This window comes from Pteronotus mesoamericanus, unplaced genomic scaffold, assembly GCF_021234165.1.
Source record: "Pteronotus mesoamericanus isolate MK-2021 breed Mesoamerican mustached bat unplaced genomic scaffold, CSHL_Meso_final contig_27, whole genome shotgun sequence".
Lineage (NCBI taxonomy): Eukaryota > Metazoa > Chordata > Mammalia > Chiroptera > Mormoopidae > Pteronotus > Pteronotus mesoamericanus.
Genome location: NW_026555115.1, coordinates 1,227,362 through 1,245,573, shown reverse-complemented (window position 1 = coordinate 1,245,573; position 18,212 = coordinate 1,227,362). Strand labels below are relative to the sequence as shown.

The window sequence follows — 18,212 nt, the reverse complement described above, 5'->3', positions numbered from 1 at the left end:
GGACTAGAGGGTTACAAATGGATTCCTGTCAGTGCTTTATAAGGTTACCACCTCCAGATTCCTGGAGTGGTGGCAGTGGCAGATTTGTAATTCCTAATCTATAGTCTATGTTTTCACAGTCAAGAGAATTCTGTCGAGGATGGAAAAGGAGAGACGTGAAATAGACTGACTTTACTCCTGCATAGATTGGGCAACACAGATAATCACTTCTTTGAGCATCACAAAGTGCCTTTTTAATGCTTGCCATTCTGGGGTGGGGAAAGAAACATTGGGGATATTTTCAAAGGCCAGGATCTGGGATTGTAATGGGATGGTTTTATGGGCTTTATTGCATCACCTAGGTCAGAAAGAATTGTTATTACTGGTATATGTGGACAAAAGGTTGAGAATGCTGAACTGGGGTTGAGCTTTGTTTAATATGCTGCATAAATATTTCAGCCCTGGAAGACTCAAAATCTTAGAAAATTTACCTCAGGCTTTGGAGAACAGGTTACATTTTGAGACAAGAGTTTTTAAAACAGTGTTTGACTACAGGAAATTGTAAAGAACTTTTTATGCAATAGAAAATGGAACACATGGTTACTATAGAAATTTTGGAAAATATAGATGAATAAAAATGACCCAAATTTCTGCGACCAAGCAATAACAACTGTTACCATTGTGTCACCTGTACCTGTATTGTGGAGGTCGTGTGTGTGCATGTGAGTGTGTTTGCATTTTTAGTGCAATCATATTGTGCATATTAGTTTGCAATTTGACTTTTTAAATTAATATATCATGTATGTCTTTCCATATGGCTAATTTTTTCTTGTGTATATTGTTTAAAGGTTGCATAGTTTTTATTTTACAAATTCTCCCTGCTGGACATGTAGATTGATTTAATTTTGCACTATTGATAAATACCTATTGTCCCTGGCTTAATGATTCATAGCATTTCCTTTTTATCTCAAAAATGTCCCAGTTTGGGCAACAAAGAATATGGCTACCATAATTATAATGAAAAACTGTGAAAACAGTCATATAATTAATGTTTCTACATATCCATTAATGTTTCTTTAGCATAAACTCCTTAAAAATAGAATGACTATGTCAAATGGCATACACTTTTAAAGGCATGTGATGCTTATCAACAAAGTGCTCTTCAGAAATGTTATAAGGCACCTATAACTTTGGCTACGATTAATCTCTCCAGTAAATATATAATGTATGTTTCTGTACGTTCTGTTGACTTTGTTCAAAGTCATTCTGATATTTGGTAAGTAGGAAAATAAGCATAGATAGGGTAGAGTATGAAGGATTAGGGAGTGAAAGGAAGAAGGGAGGAAGTGTAGAAATCACTGGAGGTACTTAAACAATATAGAGGTTATAATCCTACAGCTAATCAGTTGTCAACAAACTGTATCACAGCCTTGATGTCAGTCACCATTATCATCATAATGGCAGTTGCATTTACTGAAGGCTGAACATTTTCAATAAAGTATTTATTCTTAAAGCAACCCTGCAAGTAAATATTACTTTGCTGAAGAGAGAGATGTTGAATAAGTACCTCCAGCTAGTAAGCTACAGAACCAGACTTTGAACACAGGTGTATTCCCCTCCAAACCAATTCCCTTCCATTTGGCTGTACTTCTTCTCATAGTTCTCTAATTTCACCTGTTTTCTGAATTTCCTCATTTTTCATCAGACATTAAAGATGGAGAAGGGGAGGGCTTGATAAAGGGAGCCCATAGTCCAAACTCTGTGTGTTAGAGGGTTGCTGTCCACAGTTCTTTCTGAGCAAACTTGGGAAAACCATTTCCTATTAAGGGCTACCTGAATTTCCTTAGAGATTGCTAGCATATAGCTACTTTCTTCTTAATTTTTTTGTAGTTAATTCTTTAATAGTCTAACCAAGGGGCACAATGCAGAGAAGAGAAAGTGCTGAGGTCATTGCTTGGCTCCCTTCATTGAATAGTTCAGTTTTTCACCTGTTAGAGGACAAATTGAGATTCTTTGTTCCTTTGAGAATCTCCTTTTAATCAGAGTATTAGACAATAATGGTAGAGGAGACACAACAGATGCCATCCAAAGAAGAATTCAGGTATGCCTTTGCCAGTTACCAACAAGCATTTATTAGACTTGCACTGAAGAGGATGAAGATTTTGAAGCAGAGCATCAATTAGGTAATAGAATGGATTTATATGAGGAGTAATATAACATTGAGTTATTTCATTGCTTTTTGATGGAACATCTCTCATGGAAAATTATCCTCCATTTACAGTCATTACTAAGTTAAATATTGTGTTAAAGAGGAACCACTGAGTTATGATGTATAGAAAATCATTGAAATGGGACCCTGAAATGGGGCAAAGTTGAAGAGAAACAGTGAAATGAAAGTCAGGTTATCTTTGGATACAATTCCCATCCACCAGCCCTCACACCACTGCTCAGCCTTGGAAAATAATATTATACAGCAATGTCCAAGCCACACCTCACCCTCTCAGGCCTACATGATGACCTTCTGCAGCTTAAAGCTGTAATTTCAGAATCTGTAATTTCAATAAGGGAGTCTGCCTTACTTAAACCCACAATACTGACACGCAGAGTGACAAGATCATGGTGAAGGGAAGCTGAACTTCCCTCTAGATTGGACAATGACTTTCAGATCCTTCTCTCGGTGTCATTGATTTTTCCCAAACAGGAGTCTGCGTTGACCTCCACCAGTGTCCCAAGTGGGGGTCAGTGCTCAGCCCTCTTTCTTGCTCATTTGCCTCTATTTGCAGGCTGGAAATGAATTGATTAGGTCCTTACCTTAATACCTGACATGTCTCTTCTCTCTCTTAGCTGTATGAACTCAAGGATATTTTATTCACTTATTTTTTTCCAGTATTCACAGGTCTTAACATTCAACGTGTTTCTGTTTGGTGCCCCTAGATTCCTCATAAACAAGGTGTCTCTGGCATGCCTTTCCCTCACCAAGATCCAAAGTCATAGATAAATCCTTTTTTTTTAGAAGTCACTGGGCTTTCTTGGATGAGAAATAGATTAGAGATCAGGCCTCAGGTTGCATAGGTACACAATACCTGTTGGGGCAGGCAGGTAGCTGCAGTGGTAGTCAGGTTTTGTTCTAGAATGAGACAGGATCTTTAATGCATGGCACTCATTCATTTCTGTGTTTTTGATATAATGCTCGGTTTACTAAGTTATTTAGCACTAAACCAAGAGCATCTCAACTTGTATTCTTATACCTTTAGCTGAGCTACCACCTTTCTCCTTTTATTCAAGTACACCATCTTTATAGCACATTTGACAAGCTATACTATATTATCACATTAACCTATGAATTTGGTCATCCATTACTGTGTAACACACAACCCTACAATTTAGGGCCTTAAAACAACCATAATTTGTTTTTTTCTCATTATTCTACAACTTGGGAAGTCTTGACTGGCCATTTTTTGGCCCCATTGTGATGCTACTTAGCTGCGGTTAGCACACAGCTGGGCTAGGCTGGAGGCCCAAGAAGGCTTCACTCACATGTCTGGTGCCTCAGGACTCCTCTACATGTCTTCTCCTCGTGGCCAGGTTGGCCATCCTCATAGCCTGTTAGTGTCAGTATAGTTGGATTTCTTAGAGGATGGACACTTTCCAAGAGTGCAGGAGTGGGAGTTGCTAGCCCTTCTTATGGCACAGTATCACTTCTAACATGATCTTGATCAAAGTAATTAAAAGCCTGGGCCAGATTCAAGGGGAGGGGAAATCGGCTCTAGGTCTGGATGGGAGAGTCTCTGAGGATGAGCTCTGGTGGCCATCTTTGTACACTACTACACAACGCATTGATTTACGCTTCTCAAAATCTTTGGAAACATCAATATTTTGATACCAAACTTCCAGCGAATATACGTTCTCAAAGCTCCCAATTTTATTACCCTAGATTCCTTATTTGTAGTAGTTTCCTATCAGTTGAGGCCAAAATAGTTATAACAATGCCAATTTCTCCTTCTCTTGCTTAAACAGAATTGAATCTCATATACATGTTCTGTAAAAAGAAAGATTTACAGTGTGCTTAGTGACTATTTAACATAACCTACAGAGTTATCTTACATACATTCAGTTCTGCAAGAACATCTCAACATGGTACCTAGCTATACAGTGTAGCAAAGGAACCAGCTTGCCCCAATTTGAATATGAATTTTGTCACATATGAGCTGTATAACCTCGAATAAGTTTCTGAAGCTCTTTTTGACTCCATTTCTTTACATATAAAGGAATAATAAAGCCACATAGAGTTGTTATAAAGAATCAAATGTAGTCAGAGCAGTTGTAGACACATAAACAGCATACAGGATGTGTCAGTTATTGTTGTTGTTATGACACAGGTTGACCAGCATTAGACAGTTAAGGCAGGATGTGTGTGGGGCAATGGAGCAGCCAAGGTACAAGGTCAGCTCTTATCCATCTGCGGACTCCCATGGGCTCTGGCCCACACCTGTGTCCCCTCACTATTACCTCGCCCAGCTCACTGGTGGCTGCATGGCACAAATGCAGGAGTCTGCATGGCCCTCTTTGTTCGTTTCACTTTCATGTAACGATGGAGTGCTGCTGTGCCTCTCCCACGCTGCGACAGGAGAAGTCCATCTATTATCATTGAGGTTGCAGCCGGCAGTTCTGGTCTCATGGTTATACGCCTAGTGTGTCAGTCTTTTGCTGTTACCCCAGAACCCACTATTTGAGAGCCCAGACTGCCACCTGTCTCTCAAAAAGATAACTAACCCACAGCCATTACTGGCCTTGTTTTACCCAGGATCAGATTGCTCTTCAACCTTTTTCCCAGTGGATATCACCAAAGGCTCCAAACTGCACCCAAATCTACCACTGAGAATTCTAGCCTTGCATTCTCTTCCATTGGAGGTAGCTGAGAATGTGCTGTCTTGGGAATCCAAATAGTACATCAGGTGCCCTCAAGTTAGTTGGTGGATCAGAGTGTAGAAGTTTTTCCTGACCTTGATAGGAATATCTTCACTCTTCCCTGTACACTTAAACCCAAGCAACAGAATACATAATGTAGGCCCTGGATTCTGCCTGGGTTAATGACCCATCTTCAGTCCCTCAGGCAACTCTCTAAAGCTAAAAATGTACTTTTTAGTGAAGTTTCACCTTCACTCATGAGCACCGGTGTGTTGCCCTAGCTACAGTCATGTGGCCAGCTCCAGAGGCCCATCTTCCAGTGAACATGCCAATTACAGGATGTTAACATATCCCTGGGGCTACATGGTAAAGAGAAATCCGTGTCTCCCTTATCCAGCTGCTTAGCAGACTGGAAATGCTGATGATTTTTTTTTTTTTTTTTTTTTTTTTTTTTTTGCTTAAAAGAAGTAAAAAGAAGACTGGCTAAAGCATTTAAAAATATTTCAAAAGGCATTTATGAACTGGCAAAAGTAAGAACATTAGGGACCACAACCAAATGAAAGTGCTGTGAGCCTTTGCAGGCATTTGTCTGATTAGGTGAACTTGATGATTGGTTTGTCTAGCCATAACAGGCAGACAAAAAAGAAAAGCCCCAAAATGTAAGTCTAGTTGGTCTGTCTAACCCTGGAAGTCTAACAGGAAACTCTGACTACCCCAACCTACATGCAATTAGGCCCCAGAGATCAATTGCCTCAGAGTAAGGATGGGCTGGGAAGAAAGCCCCAGGGGATAGCAAAGAACATTGGCTGTCTTGACCCTTAATGCTGAATGGAAGGGAAATATTCTCCCCCAAGAGGCCATGCATCTGAATGCCCTCACACAAATCTGTAACTCAAACTCAAACTATATGAGTGGTTCAAAAATCTCAGGTAGAAAATTGAGTTATAAATTGAAGCCCAGGTTGGTTGCGCCTCAGGCATCTGGCAAAAGAAAACAAACCTCTGGGGAAACTCACCTGTAACCTAAGACTCGGGGAACTCTCACAGATATTGTTCTGGGCAAAAAATTACAAAATCACTAAGAGGGAGAGCCTGAAAAACAACAAACAGCTGAAGCATATCTACAGCGATTTCAGGCATTGGCATTATAAGACACAGATTCTAAAATAGTAAATTTAAACTAATAAAATGATTTAGAAAAGAAAGGAACATGAGATTTTTAAGTTATCAGGCAGATCTGACAAAGAACCAAGTAAAAATTTCTGAGGTGAAAATTATGAGTCAAGATTTAAATACTGTATTTCAGATTTAACAGTCAATTAGACAAAGGTGAAAAGAAGATTAGTGAGCTGGAATAAATTCAAAAAAATTGTCCATAATGCAGCCCAGAGAGGGGAAGAGATGGAAAAATGAGAAGTTAAGAATCATGCAGGACAGAGTGAGAATTTCAGAAAGAGAAATCAGAATATCGGGAAAGAGGCAATATTGAAAGAGATAATTGCTGAGACTTTCAAAACTGATTAAACAGATTCAGGAAACCCACTATATCTAAAGAAGGTCAATATTTTAAAAAATCCACAGCTAGATACATCCCAGTGAAAATGTAATACCAAAGACAAATATAATAAGACTAGGTAGAAGAAAAAAAAGGTATATAACTTCCTAAAAATCAGCTCATTTTTATGTCCTATTTGCTTTCCATATGGGCCAACAGGGAGAACAAATGGTTAGTAGATAAATCACTCCCTTTTTCTGAACTTCCTTGGTTGTGTGGTTACAGCCTTAATTTTCCCAGAGAACTTTTTCATGGACATTTTAGAGAGTGCATGGACTCCTCCGTGGCTAATCACTGTGACTTGTGTGTCCTAGGCGAGGGAAACAGCTTGGTGTGGGTGTGGGAGACCAATGGACAGGATAGAGGGAACCATAAAAAAGGAGGACTGTTACTGGGTAGATCAAATCTTTGTTCCTTTTCTTGTATATGTGTACTACAAAGCAGGAAATTTTGCCATGTTAGGAGTGCTGTATGTTTTGTCAGTTTTCAATACAAATGTAAACCTAAACTGTAACCTGAAGCTGAAAAGCTAGATCCAGGGGGTAGAAGAGGCTCAGACCCAAATTCCCTTTGGGCACACACCCAAGCACTTGAAGGCAGATTAGCTCTGATGAGAGTCTGTGGTGAGTTTACTTCTCTACAGGTGGTCCGTAGGCACCTGGCTTAAGCTGCCTGTTACCTCCACTGTCTTCTGCTTTCTGTCCCACCCAGTCAGTAGGGCATGCTGTTCTGCTAATGCCCAGCTCACTGAGGGTGCAGAAGCCTTCCCTTTAGCAGAGAAGAGCCAAGGGAATGAGAGACAGGAGAGAGGGGAGAGAAGGTTGGAAGGGAAGGAGGCAGCTTATGAATACACATCTACTTTTCCTTGCTTCACCCTAGCACTGGGGACAATAGGGAGATGGAAAGGAAGCTGGGGAAGAGGTTATTACAAGGAAAAACCCACTAAGAATGAGATTTCCTTTATAATGTAAAGAAATAGAGTTTTCAGGCCAAATCCTGTTTCTCCTTGGAGATCTCTAATCATAAACTCTGGATTTAGAGCTTATGATTCAATATTTAACATATATTTAGTGGACTTCCATTATATTCCAGGTACTATTCCAGACCCAGGGTGGGAGGGGGATATAATGGTGAAAAAGAGAACAGAAGTAAGAAGATTTTCTTTTTATCAACGTCGAATTATATTCTAAATATGGAAAACGCAAAAAGCAAGAAGTGTAACTCCAAAAAGAAGTCGGGGGGAAAAAAATTGGCTGGCAAATTCCAGCCAGTAAAAGCTGAAGAGGAACATCAGGCTGCTGGTGAATCAAATATAGAAAGAAGCTCAGGGAAGGAAACCAAGCGGAAAAGATCTAAGAAAGATGACAAAGCTTCCTGTCCAAAAGAGATGGCACAAGACAATAAAAGAGTAAGAATTCGTAAGAAGATACCAATTCCTCCGTTGCCCCTTAAATTGCCACCAGTTCACCTGCTTCACCGAGACATGGTGAGGGCTTGGTGCCAGCAATTAAATCTGGGTACCAAAGGCTTGAAAGTGGAAGCATATAAGAGGCTGTGTGAATATGCTTACCGTCATCAAAAGTATATTCCTGTCTCATCAAAGGAGGCCAGGGTCTTGACAAAATCAAAAAGAAAACTGAAGATGGAAAAAGAGGGAATTACTCTGAAAAGTTTGGGTCTTCCTGAACTGTCTGCTCCCCCTGAGGAGGGGATGCCTGCTCTCGGAAGTGCTACTGCTCTCCTTGAGGGAATGGACAGTGTTGTCGTGACAGCTTCCACGTCAGAAGTTGTGTTCGCCTCCTGGAGCAGAATCGCAGCCACTGCTGAGAATATGGAGACAGTGCGGTCACCACAAGAGGCCTCTGGTGTCAGGTGGTGTGTGGTCCACGGGCGAAATCTCCCTGCAGACACAGAAGGTTGGGTTAAGCTACAGTTTTATGCTGGGCAAGCCTGGGTTCCTGAAAAACAAGGGAAAGTGTGTGCACTCTTCTTGTTACCTGCCTGCAGCCTTCCACCCTCGCACCTGGAGGACAATATGTTGTGCCCCAAATGTGTTCATAGGAATAAGGTATTAATGAAAAGCCTCCAGTGAAATTAAGATACCAAGAAAAAGAATACAGCTAGGATTATAACTAATGGTAGAAAAGTGACTACGCTCAACTCTGGTGCCACTGACAGCTGAACTCCAGGCTGCTTGGACACCGTCCACGCTTCCTGCCTACAGGGCCCACAGACTGCTGGTGGGAGCAGGTGTTACCTTCAGACTCTCAACATGCCTGCCACTTCGTCTGTTGGGATGTAGACATTTTCATTTTAAAATGGAAAAGCATTAAATTATCGTTCACTGCAGTGAATAAGATGAAAAAGTCACACCATCAAACAACTATCCTTCTGAAACAGAAGTGACCTCAGCACCTCCTTCATGGTAGAAACATCAAGTGAACATTGCAGAGGGAGTGGAGAAACGAGAGTGCTCCCATGCGGGATTCTAGCATCAGAATTCTGGCTCCTTTAGGGGGCTGCTGCCTTCTAAGTTTAATAACTTCAAACTGTTGACTATCTGGAGCCATAGGAAAAACTGTTATTCTCTCCATTCCCAAAAAGTATGTTATTAATATACAAAACATTTTTTTTAAAGATTTCCTTTATTTTTGGAAAGAAAGGGAGGGAGAAAGAGGAAGAGAAACATCAATGTTTGGTTGCCTCTTGCATGCCCAACCTGGCCAGCAACCCAGGCCTATGTGCCCTGATTGGGAACCAGCGACCCTTTCTTTAGTTCGCAGGCTGGCACTCAATCCAGTGAGCCACATCAGCCAGGGCTTAATATACAAAACATTTTTCAAAGTTTTCTTAACCTGAGTTCTATGGTGTGTTTTCTGAGATTAAAAAAACAGGGCACTTTTCAAGTATTATTTCCAGTTGTAGCTGTTTTGTATGTTTCTGCTGTTTAAAAAAGTTCAAGGTTATTTCTTAGTTATAAACACATAATATGTTTTAAGTGTGTATGTAAAATAATTAATATACTGTGCTTAGGAAACTTTGTTGTATGCGAATTACTGTTAGTGCTCTTAACTCAGTAGGATTAAGCCATAGGTATGATTATTTATAGTCATCCCTACTATTCCATGTATATTTTAATTTTGTTTTCTTTTTTAACTTTTTCCTTTTATTCATTGGATTGCTCAAGTTTCTATTTTATTTCCTTACTCTCTTCCTTTATTAATTTGGGAATTTTACTTTGCTTTCCAATTCTGCTTATTCTCTTCCTAACACACTAAAATAAACTTAACATTCTCTCTATATAAAGTAAGTGCTGTTCTACCATTAAGATTGTATATTTACCCCTCCTAACTGCCCCAGAAAATAAAATCTTCAAAGTCACATTCCCCAACTCCCTAAAATTCACGAACTCTCAAAACTGCTATAAAGGTTTTAACTACCTTACTCTACTCCCTCCTTCACTGTCTCTCCCAATCTCTCCAAATAGCTCATGGAAGGGAATTCCATGACTAAGGGATCCTGTGATATGGTCTTGACTGGGGGAGCAAAGAAAAAAGCCATTTTACCCATCTGGAAATTACAGTTAATAGCCCCAAAAGTATGTCTGTGCCCACAAACACACACATGGTGTGTTTATGTGTGCAAGATGTGAGGTGCAACAGGAATGTGACAGGAGAAAACTTGGGCCAGCTCCCTAAACTTTTCTTGGTTTCCAAGGGCCACAGAAGGCTCCCAAGAGTTGGTGCTGAAGTAACAGCTGGAGCGGCAGGTCCTGCCAACACATTGCTGACTGAGGCAAATGAGTTTGCAAGTACAAAGTCTGAACTCACTGATAGGAAGCAAAAAGTGGAAGTTGCCACATCTTCAAAAATCCCCAGCCCTAAGTGACAAAGGAAGGAAAAGGGATATGGGGGAAAAAAATTTAATACTAATTCAATGAATTGAAATTATAAATTTCTATAATCAAAAAGATGAGACATATAGACAAACTGATTATGTCCATCCTAACCAAGTATCCAAATTTAACACCAGGAATGGTACAAGCATTAATGTGTTTTCTGATGGGATGCAATGTATGGCTGACAATATTCTTGTCAAAAAGATCTAATGGGAAGCTACTCAAAAGAGCAATCAGTCCTGATTATACCTGTTGTCTCGTAATTAAATGAATGTACTTGTTTTGTATGGCAATTACTTAGGCATATCCATATAATAAAAGTCCACAGAGCTATGCCCCTAAGTGTGTATAGTTCACTGACTATAAGTTTACTACTTTTTAAAAGTGGTCTGGTTTGCCCCTGACTGGTGTGGGTTTGGCATTCCACGGGCTGAAGGGTCGCTGGTTCACATGCCTGGGTTGCGGGGCAGGTACCCAGCTGGGGGCTTGAGAAAGGCAACTGATGTTTCCCTCACACTCTTCCCTCTTCTCTCTAAAAATAAATCATCTGTCTTGGTTTGAGTAATAAAGTATAGATCTAGTTAAAAGGATGATTTAGTAATAATTGAGAAACTTTGAATATATACTACAACAATGTTAAATGTCTTGGTTGTGATAAATATATTGTGGTTGTAAAAGATTATGTGTACATAATCTCTAGCATTGTTTTATGATTATTGAGTAGTATAAATGTATACACAAAATATATAAAGAATACTGCATTAGCTACTGACAATTGGTTAAAGAAGTACAAAATATATAGGTGCTATACCAAATTTAATGTTTGATAATTTTGAAATAAAAACTTATTTTGAAATAAAATTTAAAAAAATAGTGAAAAAGATAGACAAATATCTGGCTTTTACAGAGCTGACAGCATACTTGGGGTTGGGGAGCAGACAGAAAGCCAACGGCATATGGAGTTGGACAGTTGCTGGTAAATGCTACTGAAAAGAACAGAGTAGGGGAAAAGGACTGGGAGGGTGGGAAGAGTGGCTGTTTTAAGGATGTTCAGGGGAGGCCCCAGAGGCAGGTGGCAAGGTGACATGAGCAAGAGGTGAGGGAGCACAAGTCTCAAGGTAGTGGGTGGGTTTACTCATATGGACAGAAGCCCCAGAAGCCCACATAGCCCATCCTCAGCTAAGGAGAAGCTGGTAGGCCCTCAGCTCCAGGGAGGTACTGCTGTGCTGGGGAGTTGCTGCACGTGACCCAGGGGGAGAGGTAGTGGAGATAAACGGTAAGGGCTGGCTGGCTGGCTGGCTGGTTGGAGGTCCGCAACCATGTGAACTAGGCCCGAGAGCTGAATTTATACCTGGGCACCAGCTCAAGTGTGCACCACACCTGGAAGGAACTGGTTTTGTGAACCTTGAACCAAGCTGAGTCCCAAATTCATTTTTTTTTACCCGCTGAGCTGAGCAGTGAACCAAGGATTTTTCAAAAACAATAACGCCTAGTAGCTAGTTTGAATCAGAACCAAGACTATTCATTTTCTAAAAGTATTGAACTAGAACAATATGGGAATATTAAAACATCTTTCAAACTACATCAGCATTGAACTGATCATTCACAAGCACATTGCTGGGAATAGAAAAAAATATTTTAGGAGATACAGTTTTGCCTGTATTTGATGTCTGGTTGAGAGTCTGCCCTCTTCACCATTAGGTTATCCTGTCTTGGACCTCTTTTTTCAATTGAAATCTTGGGCTTAATTTTAATGTTTAACGTTTCATTTGTACATTTTGTTTGCCTACTTATTCAACATTTTCTTGACAATGGGAGTTGCGTTTTGGATTGTCCAGAGATCTTAGCACAGACCGGTGTGCAGGTGTGTGTATTTGTGGCAGGGGAAGAGGGTGGGCTACTGGCAAAATGACTAAGCTGAAAATTTATTTTGAAAGCCATTGGAGACTGTGGAAGGGTTTTAAGTTGGGGGCAGTGAGTTCAAATCATGTTTTTGAAAGATCACACTGTGGGCAGCAGTGTGGAGAAGGGACAGGGATGAAGGCAGGGAGATTACTTAGGAAGTGATTGCAGTCATCTGAGTGAGTAGTGATTTAAAAGAAAAACAAAACTGTGGTGGTATGTGAACCCACAAGAAGGTCGGAAACTGCCTGCGTTCAAATCCTGCCTTTACATTTCCTTGCTGTGTGACCTGGGGCAAGTCATGCAACTTCTCTGTGCCTCATTCCCCTCCTCTGTAGAGCTTGGAGGCTCATAATGCTTGCTGCTTCATGTGCTTGTAAAGTTTGCATGACACATTATTTGTCAAGGATAGAGAAATTAGAATAGTGCCAAGCACAATAATAACTCAGTTGATTGTCATTAGTGAGCAAGGAGAGAAAGTAATATATAGGAGGGATGTGTAGATGGTAGAATCAACAGGATGGGATATGGGGAAGAGTGAGAAGAAGGAGTTAAGGATGAATCTGAGGTTTCTGATTTGGGCATTTAAGATGGTGGCCACACAAGTGAAGGGAACTTGGGAGAGGAACCAGGTTGGAAAGGCAAAATTTGAACATGTTGAGTGGGAGGTGCCTTAACCTTATAGGTCTGAGTATTACAGAGCAGTATAGGGTGTAACTAGATACAGGCATAAGAGTCATTTGTAGAGTGACCCTGGGTGTGTTGAATTTACCAAGAGGATGTAGAGTAGGAAGACAGCATTTAGGGCAGGTCGATGTTTAAGAAGCAAATTAAACCCTGGCTGGGTTGTTCAGTTGGTTAGAGCATTATCCTGCTATGCCAAAGTTGTGGGCTTGATCCCTGGTCAGGGCACATACAAGAATCAACCAATGAACACATCAATAATTAGCACAACAAATCACTCTCTTTCTCTCACTCTTTCCCTCTCCCCACTCCCCTACTTTCCTCTCTCTTTCTAAATAAAATTTTAAAAAGTGCCCTTGCTGGATGGTTCACTTGGTGGGAGCATCATCGTGTACACAAAAAATGCTGCAGGTTCAATCCCCAGTCAGGGCACATACATAGGTTGCAATTTTGATCCTCGGTCAGGGCAGGTATGGGGGGCAACCAATAAATGTTTCTCTCACATTGACGCCTCTCTCTCTCTCGCTCTCAAATCAATAAACATATCCTCAGGTAAGGATAAAAGGAAAGAGGCAAATTAAAGACTGTGGGGCTATAGAACTAATGGAGAAGAGGTGGCTGAAGAGATAGGAGGGAAACCAGGAACAAACAGGGGTCACAGAAGCCAAAGGTGGGAATTCCAAGTAGGGAATCATCAGTAATAACAAATGCACCAACACTTCCAATTAAAAAAAAAACAAAAAACTGAATATGTTTCTAAATGGCAGTATGGCTACACTGGCCCTGTGGCTAGTGTGTTTTCTCTAGAAAGGGTTGTAGGGGAGGCAGATTACAGGGGGCTGAGGAGTAGCTGGGAGGTAAGGGAGTGGAAAAAGCACAGGTAGGCAGCTCTTTGAAGAATTTTGGTGATAAAGAGGTGGGACAAGACACAAGCCCTCATAGAGCTGCTTTTCCTAAATCAGGCTTTGGATTCTCTGGCCAGACCTGGGGATGTTACAAAAATGGTCCAAGCCTTTACTTGGCTAATTCCTCCATGTAACTCTGAGGGAGACCTTTCCCTGAGCTTCATATCTCAGGTACCCCTCTCCTAGTCTCTCCGTTGAACTGATGTGACACGAACATGTTTATCGTCTCTCTTTTCTAGTAAAACTCAGTATCCATGAATGCAGGCATCTCTTCTCTCTGTTCCTTTATGTTTCCTCCTCACTAAGCAGTGTCTGGCATTATGTGGGCATTAATTCCTGTTATTCACTCTGGGCTCTGTTAATCACATAGAGGTCCCATTATGGGACCCAGAGGAGAAATTCCCCTCAGATTTTAATTCCAGGCATGATTTTCTCTGAACAGTGTAATTGCTTTCATCACATAGACACTATGCTATGCCTTATTTCATGTTTCCTTCTGATTATGTTCCTGTCTTTAGTCACCAGAAAACTCAGTCAAATTTGCATCCTATTTTAGTAGATGATAGAATATATTCAGGCTCATGTTTTTGTGTGAATTCATTCAACATATCCCTAGCTTCAGCTTATTTTTCCTCCCTTTATCTTTCACTTTTATGATTTCTTCATATTCTAATATTTTTCTTACCCTGAATGTACTTTTCTAAGTTTCTTTAAATACTTTTTGAAACCAAGTGAGTTTACATGGCAATAATGGGAAAGATGGAATGGTAACTAGAAGAAGCTGTGTGGAATTAGTTTTTGAAACTGAAGAGATGTGAAATTGGGAAGAGGTTGAGATAACAGGTAATTGGGAGGGGGCGAGTCTGTTTGGTTCCCAGGAGATTTTAGCCTTGTTGGAGACAAATCAGAAACCCTAGAAGGAAAATAATAATAGAGCAAAACTATATGGTGTATGTCGCCATAAATGGCTCAGGTGATGAGGTATAGGGGTATCAGAGAGGAGAGACCATCATATGTGGTTGGCATGTTTGAGAAGGCTTCATAGAAGACTTCACACAAATTCAGACTTGAGGAAGAGAATCTAAGTAATGCAATTAAATCTCATATTTGTCAAGAAAGAGTTGAGAATGGCAGTAGCGCTCGAGCCAGGTGGCTGGACATCTGGATGAACCCAGGTGGGGAATGAGGCATCAGCTGGAGTTAAGACTCCTGTGGCCTGCAGAGGGCAGTTTGTGGACCTCTGTTTGGAAGCCCCGGGATGTGTGTGGTCTCTATCGAGGCCAGAACAGGACAGGACCTGTTCTCTTTTGCTTGGCTGCTTGACCTGCCTTTCCGGGCCAAGCTTTCTGGATAATAAGCATGCTCATTCCTGCCCACTCTGTTCTGCTTTCTCTGCTGACCTCGGTGTGAGTAGAGAGGCCAGGCTGTGTTGAAATTCCACTTAATGTGCACACAGCATACCTTCCTTGCCGACTCATCAGCCAGCAAAAAATGGAACTTCTTGACAGTTTTAAATTTCCTGCCAGGGAGCAGCTGGTGAGTGTTTCTCTGGAGAAGCAGACTTGGAGAACTTTTATCGGGATCTGGCTACAGAATGTGCTTTCCCTCTCCCCTTCCCTTCATTCCCTTCTTCTCCCTGTATCTCCCTTCCCCTCCCCTTGTCTGTTGTCTTACTTTTAGAGACTTTGCACCTCTTGGGTCCCTAGCCACTGAAAATTAATTTAGGGACAAAACTTTCTCTGCACAGCCTGCTGAGTTACTCATTACTGTCTGTAAGATTCAAAAAGCAACCTTCTTTTCTAAGGTTCTTTTAATAAGCCATTTCAGCATTAGACTTCCAATTTTCACCCCTTCCAGAAACAGCCGGTTTGGAAGACCTGGTAGACCGGTCTTGCTTCCAGAGACTTACAGCTATTGGGCTGTGGAGCAATATAATTATTCCCCATTAGTACTCCATGAAATTGCAGATGGTGGCAGAGTCCTGATGCTGTCTTGCTCACCATTTTCCCCTTCGCTGAAACATTTTGGTTTACACCCCTTCATTTCAGAAAACAAGGGTAAGGCCTGGCTCAGCATGTTTCTCGGTCTCTCCTGCCAGACAAGTCTATGTCAGAGTACAGCACTATAAATTTCCTGTATGGAACCCATAAACCCATAATACTTGTTACGATGTATCTGGGCACATGGAGACACATATTAGCCTCCAGCAGGAAATGTGTTAATCAGAACTCCCTTTCAAGCAAAGGCAGCAGCCTGAAAAATAACCTGGTGGTAATTTCATTAGTGATCACCAACAAGGCAATTAGACAGAAGTGCGTATGTCATCGGGGGAGGTCTGAGGCTTTCACCAGGCTCAGGCATCCACCCACCAAACCCTTTTTGCTTTCTCCCTACTTGTCCCCCATGCTCCAACTTTGTTTGAGATTAGAAGTATTTCTGACATGCTGTGCAAATATATGCAAATTCGATGTGAGTTCTTGTCAACTCCACTCAGCCTGGTGTGGCTGGGCGGCTGGCCTCCTCAAGGCAGCCAGCCTCCTGGAATCGCAGCAATGTGGCCTGCACACCTGTGCCAGGAGCCATTAGCAACCTTGATGAATCCGATGAGGGAGCTCTGACAGCTCCACCGGTCCTGAGTAACACCGGGGCTCCCAGGGCATGCAATAGCGCAAGGTAATGTCAAAGGCAATAGGAGAAGAACTGATTTCCACTGATTTTTAAAATATCTGTTTGGTTTCTAAGTTTTACCTTCATTTCTCTGCAGCTGCATTGGAAATTTACTATCCTGATGGGAACAATTATTCGATGATGGCCTCATTCATGAGTCTTTCAAAGCTGGTCTTACAAACCAGTGGTCGCTGCTGAGATTTCCCAGAGGAACACGCCCTGATGGTGGTCAGACGCAGACAGGCCTGTGTATCTCTACACACTGAGTGCTGTCATCACAGGTCAACATCTCATTTGCATATGAATGCCAAATACCCAATATGTGGACCCTAAAATAGACAACCTCAAGCAGTTGGAAATTTTTCTTGATTTTCTTGAGGTTGTCCTGGGTCCGCTTCATCTGCTCTCCTCTGAGGTCTTGCCTTCCCCTCTTCACTCACCTCTGTTGTCTGTTCTTTGTAGGCTGAATGTGAGAGAAAGAGTGTGCTCCAGTTAGGTGGTAGAGACAAAAGAAGAAGGTGGGGGGAACTGGAAGCAGAATTTAAGAACCGTCCGTGTGACTGTTGACACTTTCAAAGAGAACTCTTCTTAAAGCAGCCCCGATTGAGAGCAAAGGATACTTCACTGGAATCTGGAATATTACCTTTCTTGCCCATATATCATTATGCAAATGGTAAAAAGATGAATGTTAGAGTCCTTTAAGACTTCTATGAAATTGTCATAACTAATTAAGAGTCATAATTATTTCCCACTTTGAAGCAAAGCTCTTTCTAGCACTCTGCTTAGTCTGCCACAGTGTGGAGTGCATATGAATAGATTCCTGCTGCCACTTTCCCTGAAGCTGTCCAGTAAGAAGCAGCTCAGACAGATCTTAACCCCAGCACGTGCAGCGCCTGCCCTAATGACTTACTAATGGCTACTGAGAAACAGCTACTCTCTGCAAATATCTGAAAGAGAAAGGAGTGGTTTGAAGGGCTCAGCAAGAATACAGTAATAAAGATTTCTCTAAACGATGCCCTGTGGAAATGCAGAGCCCTTACCTGGAAAATGCCCTACGCTCTGGGTCCCTGAAATAGGCTCCAGTCTGGCTTTATCATCAGAGCAGCATCACCGAGGCTCTTTCTTCAATTACAGGTGGCAGTTGTGTCTAGTTTTTAACATTAAACAAACGCAAGATTCTTTAGCCACTGAGAGCCTAAAACCATCGTTCGTTTCCTCTTGCCATGGCACCTAAATATGCATTTTGTGTGTCTCCTGCTTGGCAACAAAACATCCCTCCGTGGAGCTTTGGCTTCTCTTACCTGTGAAAGAAAGAGCAAGCCATTCCCAACTGGTGTCAGTTGATTACAACTTGGGCTCTGGTTCCAGAAACTCGAGGCAGAGGCTGCCTGTCTTCTGGGTGCTGAATGCTCCTTGGGCTGGAAGCCCTCTGGAGACCGTTTATTCTGACTAGCTTCGAGATGCCAGGCAGGGCACCTGCAGGGGTCCCTTATTCCACCGGAGAAGGGCCTTTCTTTCCCCACTGGCCCCTACACAGATCCTCCTCATACTGATTTCTCAATGTTAGCTCTCAGAGGGATATTTGGTGTGGCACATTTTCTTTGTGTTTCCACGTAAAATAGAATGAAAGCATTGACCTGAAATAATCAATGAACATCTGGTGACTCCCTGTCACGTTCATAAAATTCTAGCACAATTTAAAAATATACATGTAG

The 18,212-nt window shown here is 41.6% G+C and overlaps 2 protein-coding genes across 2 annotated transcripts in view; both read left to right on the top strand.

The window, feature by feature from the left end:
• Positions 1-18,212, top strand: part of GPR39 (G protein-coupled receptor 39) — a 205,136-nt gene that overhangs the window by 64,208 nt on the left and 122,716 nt on the right. The window lies entirely within an intron of this gene.
• On the top strand, positions 7,634-8,533 carry LOC129071717 (developmental pluripotency-associated protein 4-like). The gene has a single exon (XM_054574981.1). The coding sequence runs from the start codon at positions 7,634-7,636 to the stop codon at positions 8,531-8,533; it is 900 nt and encodes a 299-aa protein (XP_054430956.1).